The 10,789-nt window shown below is 40.0% G+C and overlaps 1 protein-coding gene across 1 annotated transcript in view; it reads right to left on the reverse strand.

Annotated features, from left to right (window-relative positions):
* CDK6 (cyclin-dependent kinase 6) overlaps positions 1-10,789 on the reverse strand; it is a 222,771-nt gene that overhangs the window by 95,172 nt on the left and 116,810 nt on the right. Inside the window, exon 4 of the mRNA XM_008572294.1 lies at positions 10,158-10,325. Coding sequence (XP_008570516.1) covers positions 10,158-10,325 — 168 coding nt within the window. The remainder of the gene's footprint in view (positions 1-10,157; positions 10,326-10,789) is intronic.

Here is a 10,789-nt window from a genome sequence, read left to right on the forward strand (position 1 = left end):
AGCCGGTTTGTATGTGGGATCCGAACCCTCGGAAGGGAGCGCCGCCGCGCTTCCCAAGCGGTGCACCATCCAGTGCACCACCGGGCCGGCCCCTACTTCACATTCTTGATAGCAACTTTTTTTTATCCTTTATGAAGATTTTAGTTGTAGTTTTTCTAATCTGCTTTTTCTAAACTAGTAAAAGCTAGTTTTCTGGAACTAGGTTACAGACAGACTTTGGCCCATTTAACAAGGTCAGACTGTTTATTCTTGACAGAATTCTTTCCCACTGTAAAAAGGTACTTTTAAATGCCACATTCCAAAACCAGTGCCAGTAAGCCACTGAAGCATATTTTCCCACAAGAACTGATACCATGGGCAGTCCCTACCTCTCTGAAATCACTCAGCCTTACATAAGGTGCAGATAGTATTTAACATCATCATGAAATCTATCAACTGAAATATGCCAGCCAAGTACCCAAAAAACACTTCTATACATTTCAAAGCATGGGTAACCTTTAAAAAGTAATTAATCAAATTAAAAATGGGAAAGAACTAAGGGAAGGATGGTTTTAGAAATTAGGGAAAAAAAAGAGAAGAATTTAAGACAGCAGAAGAAATCTTGTAACTTTTTATCAGTTTCCAAACCTAGAAGTAGTAGAGCTTTTTCTCCCTTATTTTGGGGTTTTTATGGTTGAGCTGTTAAATTTACAGCCCCATTTTTAGCTTCTGCCAGCCTTCAAAATAAATATATGAGCAGTGCTAAAGTAAATTCTCCTATGCTTTCCTATTCTTTCATTTGGATGTTTCCCTGAGACTCGAAGGTAGATTATTCCTCCACCGACAACTGTAAAGTTTAACATTCAAATTTATGAGGGATTTAAAAATCATCAGTATCCTCATGCATCCCGGTGCAACAATGTCACTCACCCTGTGTTTCAACTCCTAGAGAAAAAGGAAAGCAGAAAGCAGGAGCAATAAGAGGAATGGTTCAGCAGCCAAGGAGCATCATTTAGAAACAAGCTTGGAATATTAGCAATAAAGTCAACAAAATATGACAGAAAATCCAGCACTGCAGAGTAAAGTAATCATACAAAAGTCTGAGCTCAACTTTTGGAGAGACCTGGACAGATTACAAGGAACATGTACCTAATCTTCTCAAGGACCCAAATGGACTAAATAAAATGATTAAAAGAAACTACAAGGCAGACATTTTCAACCCTTTCCCGTGACATTGTGGTTCCTCCAAAGAAATCTTCATTTTTAAATAAAAACACAGTCACACAGAAAATCTAAGTGCACTAGTTGGGGAGGTATACAAGGGTTGTGATCCTGAATAAGCAAGGGTGAATTACAATAAGGTTAGGAAGAATGGCTGCCTACACAGACATTCAAAGTGTACATGTTACTCCCTCAGAGCTCAAGTTATCATCAGGGAGTGATGCAGGCAACTGGGAAGATTAGCTGAAAGTTGTCTAAAAGAGATTAAAAAAACCCTTTAGATGCTTATAATTGATGATGCAATGACACAAAGCAGTAACATGGAAAAAGCAGAGTTCAAAATTTGTTCATCGATTCATCTGTGAAAGTGGGGAGTTCTGAAACAAATTACATTCAAAGAACAGTGAGAAATTTAATGACGTTAGATGGTAAGGAATATGCATTTATGTGTGGGGGGGGTGATCTTTGCGGGGGAGGAGTGACGGGAGGACAAAAAGGTAGGTGGGGCTTGACTGCAAATATCTTCGTATGCCATGCTGTCTACAGTCTTCAGAAGTCATTCTTTAGGCACTGGAGAATCACAAGGATTCATTCATTCATTCACCATGTATTCTTCAAGTGCCTAGCATGTGCAAGGAAAGTGCTGTGGGAAACTAAAATAGTGTAAGATCTGGATTGAGTAAATAAAAATGCTATAGGATTTCAATAGCATATCTTGACTTAGGAACTCACACTGTGAAATTATTAAAGCCCAAGCAAAATAAAGATACTGCCACCTTTTCCTTCCTTATGAGGAAGTAGTAACAGCTGTAAAACAGAAGATACTCACATATCCAAAGAATTAAGGAGGGCAAAAAAATCCAAGTTACAGAAACATTGTTTTTTATATGCAATTCCAAAGACCGTGTGTCATAGTCCTTTGAGTATGAACATAATACAACTCTTGAGCTAAGCAAATTTAGGGAAGATGGAATTATCTCATTCAACAGAGTTCTTCAGACTAGCCCCTGACCAAGCACAGAAGGCGTATTCTCATAAGAATATTAAATTTAAGAGGCAACAATATTTTCTCATCTTCTGGATCCCTGAGAAACTCTTTGCTTGCAAAACCTCTCTAAAGCATTTGGTCTGATCAACATTAGAGCTATGCTTGATCTTTACACTTAAATTTGCCCTCAGGCTTCTGAGAGCTGAATGGAATCATATCAGGTATCTATATAACAGACTATAAAAAACCAGGTGACAACCAGACCCTGTCTATATCACACTTTGATAGGACATGCTGGCTGAACAGATGTATGGAGGAAGCAAGGAACATCTTGTCCTTTCTCTGAGTAAATCACCCTCCCGGCAGTAGCATTACAGTTAAACTGTTTTCGTCCAGAACTAATTTGCAACAGTAACCATTTATGAAGGAGCTAGAATTAGGTGAGTCAAATGAATGACTATCCTTTACAGACAAGGAGAGCAGTCATTTGATTCACTTCATAAATGTACTTGGTGCAACTGGATACCCACACGTATGCACACACCCCTCCAGCAGCTTTCTGTACGGTATGGAATACACTCTCTCTCTGCATGGGAGAAGTTCTCACAGTGCTCATCACTGTTTGCCTGCACCGCGGAGGCAGAGTTAACCTATCAGATGGTAACTTGAAATGTGTTTTATTACCACTGAGAATGCGCAATGGAGGATCTGGATGGGTTTTCATGTTTGTTTTGGCTTTGGCATTTTCCACGTACCCAGCCCTGGGAATCCTAAAGAAAACGTGTCCTGTTCCCAGCTCTGTGCACTGCCCCCATTGTGTTCCACTTCCCTCACTGGTGAAAGTGAAAACGAAACCAGCACAAACACTCCATTGTTAACTATGAAATATGTTCTGGCAACTGGAAGTTTTAACAAAACAGACCTGGTTGTGTCATGGCAAGATGTTGAGCAGGGAGGGAGTCACGGGAGCCTTTCCTGCTTCAGAGGTGTGTCCTGTACTTTCGTGGAGGTGCTGAGGCGACAAGGCTTTGGGTTTTTTCCATTATACTCATGTAATGCTCTTGGTTTGATTTATTCAGTATGCACTGGCAGCATTTGGAGGCTTCTGTGGGAGCCACTCGGCTGCCCAAGCTGAGGCACAAACCCTGCCAGTTCTCCATAGTAAATACAACATGCATGAAGAGAAAACAAGCATACACAATTTATTTTCTCCTGTAAAAGATGACATTGTTTTCCGATCGCTGGTCCTGCTTCACTTTGTCACTTGGTGGTGCCAACTTCACTTTGTCACTTGGTTGTTCCATGTAATGAGCTATTCCAAACACATACAGAGAAAACAAGCAGGATTGCATGATGCGCACATCTGTGGGGCCTGCATCCAGGTGCGTGCTGAGAGGAGGCTAGTGACCTCCTAGAGCACCCTACATCCTGGCATGGTTGAGCAGGGAGGGCTCCCCCGACCCCAGCCTTGGTGGGTTCCTGGGATAGATGGCCTCACAGAACCGTGTCCCTTTCCTTTTTTGTGCTTATCTCTTTTTCTAACTATACATTTCTTTGCGTGACTATCTGATTCAGATCTACCTCCCCATTCTGCTTGTAAGCTCTTTGAAAGCAAGGACCTTGTCCACTTCCATTCACCATCATCTCTCAGGTCCACTGACAGCACGTGGCATGTGGAAAGTGATCAGTAATTATTTGTTGACTAAAAGCCACACTCCATTAATTTTTTCTGCTAGGCTTATCAAAAAGTTTCTGCATCCACAGGGTTCCTTTAGTGTTTACTAAATGCTGCTAACACTGAGGTTAGAGTAAGAAACCATCTATTATCAGAGGCCTAAGAAGGGGATGCAAGCAGTCCAATCTTTGTAATTCTTGTGGTATTCAATAAATTAATGACCTTAAGTAAAGCAAGCTTGGGAATCTTATCAGTTCCACATAAAAAAAAATCCAAATGAATTTTTGTATTTTTTTGTTCAGCTGTCTAATAAAAGTCTTCCCATGTTTATGATTTATTTGTTGCCTTTTGGTGATTCCTACAGAGTAAAAGATGTTTCGGAACACAATGTGTCTTTTAATAGGGTAGATGGTTTGGAAGAAAGATCTTTGGAGAAGGGGAATATAACTTACACAGTCAGAACTTATTAAATCACTAAAGAGACAGGAGAATAGTCCCACTCTTCCATTATGGTACAAAGTAGAATTTTTCTCCAAACTATGTGGGTTAAGCATAGGTATCTGAAGGAAAAATGCTAATTTAATGATTAGCATTAAATGATTGTAAAAATGCCCTAAAAATACACTAAAAAGTCACTATAAGACTGTTTGGTGCAGAAAAGAATTTGTTTAAGGCAGGCCAATCCTGGGTTTCATCTCAGGTGGTGAAGTTACTGAGGTACCTAAAGGAACAGCCTCATTTTAGTATGTAGACTTCTCTATCCATGGGTGGCTTTGTGGTGACTGTCCTGGGGAATGACTGGCTTTAACTGCCTGGATGTTGGCAATCACATCTGGGTATAAAAACATCAACAGTGGCATTTCCTTGGGTGGCCTTCAGGTAGTCTTATGTACAGTGAGTGCAGCACAATGTGTGTGCTGTTGTGATTATGCACTTGGATGATTTTAAGGGAGCACACACACACGGGAGTGAATCGAGAGAATGCTTGGTTTTTCCAAAGCAATGATAAATTTGCAAGACATTCAAGTGCACAAGTGTGGCAGAAGTTGTTTAATTTTGAGGTCTACATAAAAAATGAAAACCAGGAGCTGCCAGTTCATGCCTATGTGTTCTCCACTGTGTCAAAATGTGGCATGAGCTAATTGTTTTTTTAAATTACAATTTTAACAAGATTTAAAATACATTTTAGAAAATGGACTCTTGAACATTTGTGGAACCTCTTGAGATACTTCTTAGAACCTGAGAGTTCCAAAGAACATAGTTTGATATCCTCTGAGGAACTGGAGCCTTTGGTGGGGAAAAAGGGGGAGTGGGGATCATGGGCAAGAGCCAGAATATAAACATTAGAAGTCTTTCAACCATTTATAATCCATTTGGTGAATTCAGACTTAATCTGGTCACAACTGCCTGTTTGAGTTTCAGTTTCCCCACTTTCAAAATAAGATGGTTGATAAAGAGTGCCCCAACCACCAAATTCAATGGCAACAGTATCACCCTGCATGCTGTATAAAGTTTAGGAAAAAACCAATCACATCATAAATAGAGGTGAAGACTGCTGCCTCTCAAGCTGCTGGTCCTAGTGCTTCATGATTATCAGAGTCCTCACTGGGGCTGCTGGTGATGTCCCAGGCTCTGCTCTGAAACTCTCTCTGTCAGACCCAGGTACACAATCAGGTAGAACTAAAACTGTGGGCCAAGCGTTTGGTCTCTATTTCCCTTCTTTTGAGACACAAAAATGAGTTGTACCATACACTACACTTCACATGCGAAGTACATAGAAATGTTGACTTTAGAGTGACTCTAATTTTAGCTAGCCTTTACAATCATTCTCTTGACTACGTGTATATTTTTGAAACACTTCTGCTACGGAGATCATACGAGTTACAATTCTTACATATCACTACTGTGCAATGGACAGAACCTCCCTGTGCCCTGTTCTCTCTGGTTTTCCACAAATGTTAACAGTTAAAACAGGTCACATAAGTTGATTTTTCATGGTTTCAGAGAAACTTTTCTGATAAAAATAACCCACGTCAGGTGCTATGTATAACAGGCCCTCTTCTCTTCACATTTCTACCTTCTCCTTGCATCACAAAGGGCCTAACACACACGCTCGAGGATACTCCAGTCCGCATGTCCATGCTCTGCCCATATGTCTGCAAATAGGTGCCCCTGAGTTTAGAAGGAACACAGAAGTGGTGAAATCTGTTTAGGAGGAAGGATGAGCCCATGCAGTTCCCATTTAGTCAGGGCATCCAAATGTCTTGAGTGTGGTATAGGGTGGGGGTCTTAGAGGGCATGTCTCATTGGCACCCTGGGTTTTGCGCCCCATGATGGGAGATATGGCTGGAGCAGGGCCATCGCAGGCTCCTCTAAAGCATGAGACCAGGCTCGTGACCCCTCTTGCCTAGGTCTCAAGCATACACTGTCATCATCCATGTTTTAATCCTACAACCTTTAAAGAAATAGGTATAAACAACCCTTACTCTGCATAGGTACATGTGCACGCATGACTATATATTGAGCAGCAAGAACCCAATACCCCCTAAAGACACCTGAGTGTGATGCTGGAGGCAGCACAGTAAAGTTAGGTGTCTAAAGGGCACTTTGCTCTTTAGATTAGTCCCCATCTTATCAAATGGGAACAAGCTAAGTCATTTGGTCCAATGTTGCATACTACCTAGAGTACAACTATAGTCCAGACTTATAATGATTGTTTTAAATTAATTTCTACCAAAAGGCCAACATATTGAGTATATTCCACTTATGAAAAGAGTAATGAAAACTCGTTTTCATTAAAGAAAATTGAAAATAATACGGACCAGAGTTATACCGTAAGATGACTATAAAGCTCATCTGTCTAGAACAGTTAATTTATCAATTAATACAGAAAAGATGCCTTTTCTTCAATACTAGCACAGAGCATACTGCTTTAGAAATTATGGAGAGCAGTCCAGGATCTATAAGGTGATGATCTTGTAATGGGAATAAATACTGCTAACCGCTCCCTTAAAGGTCTAGGTTATATGTGAGAACATTTTGAAGTTTTCAGTAAGAAGTTAGGAATACAAGCTATTGTCAATGGTCTAAATAGAAACATATTATGTAAATACACATATATCAACATTGACAGACAGAAAGAAAAAGCTGTCTATTAATTCACCCATTCTTTCATTAGGAGAATGTTAATTATCTTAGAAGAAATAATTCCTCTTCTAAAGCTTGCTTTAATACCAAAGCACAATGGGTTAAAAAAAAGTCTTCAAATAAGTAGTAGAATTACAATAATGCTGAATTCCTGTATCTCCATAGTTTTCTGTTCAGGACAGGAAGTTCAATTCATACACACAATTTATTTGTGAGGCAGCAGAGAGGATTACCATAACTACAATGCACAAACTATGAATTTGGGATCAAATCATCCTTTCATTCTAATACAAGATGGAGCTATATAACATGTAGCTTTCATGACTTTGAACACAGATCTCTGCCAATCAAGAGTGAGGTGCAAAATGGACTCATTTTAAGGTGTAAGTCCTTCAGCTTCATACTACCAGGTAGCTATGTACAAATATTGAAACACATATCAAATGAGACCAGTAAAGTTATAAAATAACTCCTTCCCCATTTTTATTAGGATTCAACTATTTATATCTATCTGTTGGCATTTCTCAATTTATTTATTCAAAAATATTTCCCAAGTGCCTATCAAAATAAACAAGGCACTATGCATTAGGGTTGAATAAAATGCAGTCTCTACCTTTAAGGAACTTAGGCATGATAAATAAAAGTCCAAAAGAACTACAAACGAGATAGAAAATAGTATTACCAAAGACGTTCATAAGCTATTACTCTGGAAACACTGAGGGAGGAGGAAGGAGGAATTAATTTGTGCAAGGGGTATCAGAAGGGGACATTTGAGTCAGGCTTTGGAAGAAAAGTAATATATTAGCACTTCTCATGGCTGTAAAATATCAGTTTCGAATCACTTAACTTGTAATTCCTTTAACATTCCACAAATTAAGTTGATTTGCAGTTCCTGTATGACATAACCCACTAAAAAATGTGTATTTCCAGGAAGTGAAGTGTAGTCTTTTTCTCTTCAAGAGATAATAAAAGTACATACCAGGTCAGCTTAACAAACCGTGATTCCAAGTCTTTATATGTCAATCATATGTGTATGTAAGTCAATGCATCACTATAGAGAGATTTTTCGTTTAAGAAGAAAAATATAAAACAGTGTGAAAATTTTTAAATGTAGTACCTTATTGGACATACACCCAATAATAATAACACACACAATAATAATTGTCATTAAATTCCAACTATTGCTCTTTCAAATAAAGTCTGAATTAGTTCTAGAGTCTTTCCCAGCTGTTGACATTTTTTACTTATGTCACCAGAGGAAATAAAGAGCATGCAATACAAACTAGATACTGAAAAATGAGATATTTACGATTGCCTTTCCTCTCTATATATGAAATAAGATGTCTACATTTTCCTGTTTGAACATATCAACTTTCAGCAAGAATGGAATGTTAATTGATGGTACACACAAGCTGTGCTATCATTCCTCAAATTCAATAAGCAAAAAAAGCAAAACAAAACCAACTGGGTTTTCTGTTTTTATTTATGGCTATTAGTGCCCATTTCAGGGAATTAAAATGGAGTGTCCGTCTCGGTTACAGCTCCCCCTTCTCTCAATTAATGTACCCAAGGAGACAAGTTCCTTCCATCTGCTCCCCTGATGACTCTCCGGATCACAAAGCCTATTCAAGCTTCTCCCCAGGGCCCCAAAACAACCAGCGCAACAACTTCCTAGGGAAGCCTGAAGCCTACCTCACCCTTCCCACTGGGGAAACACACAGACTCAGCCCTTTCTGGTGTGATTATGTAAGTACACAAGGGCCTGCTTGACTCCACCCAAAGCTGAGACCTATCCTTTAAACATAACTGGTGCCTTGTCTTCCTGAAAGCAATGGTGTTTTCTGAGCAAAGAGGAAACAAGGAGGGTTTATCTTTTAATGACAGCAACATATACTAAGGAATCCTCTCTAAAAATTCCAATGTCCTATATAATGTTGGGAAAGTGAGTGGTCTTATATTTCCAGGTTGTAGGATTCATATTTTAAATGGGGAAGAGGGGGCACTTTTTAAAATTGCATTTTCTCCTAAGGCAAGTTATCTGTCTCAGAGAATTTCCAACTCCTCCTCCAAATTTCTACTTCTCAGCTGAAGCATTATGGGAATTTAGGGGAAAAAATTTTTTTTGGGGGGGGCAGAATGTGAGCCTCCTCAAAGCACTTATACTAAATGCCAGTAGCAGCCACCCCACCCCTCAAGTCATTGTGATAACCAAACATGCTGCCAATCATTTCTCAACAATGCCTCTCACCCAGGGCAGTACTGTCTCTGATTTGAGAACCACTTTGAGGCTAAAGATAGACTACATAGATTCTTTTTCTTAAGGTTTAATTTCTTAAGGCTGTATGTAAGGCATGAATTCACTGTACGTAAAAATGATCTTTCAAAGAGAAGGGTATTAATACCTATTTCCAGGATGCTCTTTTTATATTTTGGGTGCAGAATTTCACAAAAACTCATCTCAGAAACAATGAACTATAAGGAGAAATAGAAGCTAACCAAACACAATAGCTATTATGGTTTTGCATATGAATGATATATAGAACAGGATATCACAATTGTCATTCTTTGCCAAAACAGGGCCCTCAGTTTCACTCTTTCTATCCTGGCTTGGATGAAGTCTCTATCAGGAAGGGTGGTGCTACTCGTTCACGGGTCATTCAAGTTCATTATAAACTTAATTTCTTCTTCACGGCCAGCACCACAGCTTCAGAGGAGTGCTTTAACACACCTGTGCAGGCACTCTATCTGTTTCTCAAACCAGGATGCTGCAGGCAGGTCAGCGTTCCTAGCACTCGCTCTTCCCTGATCTTGAGCTGTGTGTTCCCCAGGCAGTAAATATGCAGCTCTGAAAATAGTGGTTATGGCAAGAAGCACTTGGAAACTTGTAACTGATTTCTTTCTAGTGGCTAAGATGCAACAGGCTATTTCTGCAATGGGTCCTGTCCACAACAAGCCCAGACCGGATGTATCTGTAGTTTGTAAGCAGAATGCTTTCTTCCTACCCACTTCTATATAAAAAAGTGCAAAGACATACTGTCTACCACCTAACCACGGGCAGTAATAACATCAGGGGCATGGAAGGAGAGCAGTTTGTCATTCAAAAGAGGAAAAATAAGTTTAATGAAAGGGCAGCACTCTCTTACTTACCACTGAGGTAAGAGCCATCTGAAAGCTGTAGATGCGGGCAAGGCCGAAGTCAGCCAGTTTGATTTGTCCACTGCTGGTCACCAGAATATTCTGTGGTTTTAGATCGCGATGCACTACTCGGTGAGAATGAAGAAAGTCCAGACCTCGGAGAAGCTGGAACATCATATCCTAAATAAAACCAAAAAAGAAAATCAATAAATGCTCAAAATGGAAATTCAACAAATGCTGTATTCAATGCTGAATCTTTAGCACTTTCTTGAGTGCTTGGCACACAGTAGGCATCTGTTAAACACTGTCCCATACTCAAGGACTCTATGAAAAATTTCACTCTCAACCTGTATTTTATTAGGTGTAGAATAATTTTTTTTTTTCCTTTTTGTCTTTTTTCGTGTCTGGCAATGGATTGCAACCCTCAGTGTCACGCCCGTACCGGACCGGACCGGCAACGGGATCGCAACCCTCGGTGTTGTGCCCGCACCTCGCTCAGCCAGTGAGCGGGAACCGGTCTGTATATGGGATCCGAACCCTCGGCGGGAGCGCCGCCACGCTCCCAAGCGGGGCCCTATAGCAGTGCCCCACCGAACCGGGCCCCGGCTTTGGGAAATATTAGAACACACTTTTTTGCCATCAGA

Source organism: Galeopterus variegatus, unplaced genomic scaffold (assembly GCF_000696425.1).
Source record: "Galeopterus variegatus unplaced genomic scaffold, G_variegatus-3.0.2 Scaffold46, whole genome shotgun sequence".
In the NCBI taxonomy this organism is placed as follows: Eukaryota; Metazoa; Chordata; class Mammalia; order Dermoptera; family Cynocephalidae; genus Galeopterus; species Galeopterus variegatus.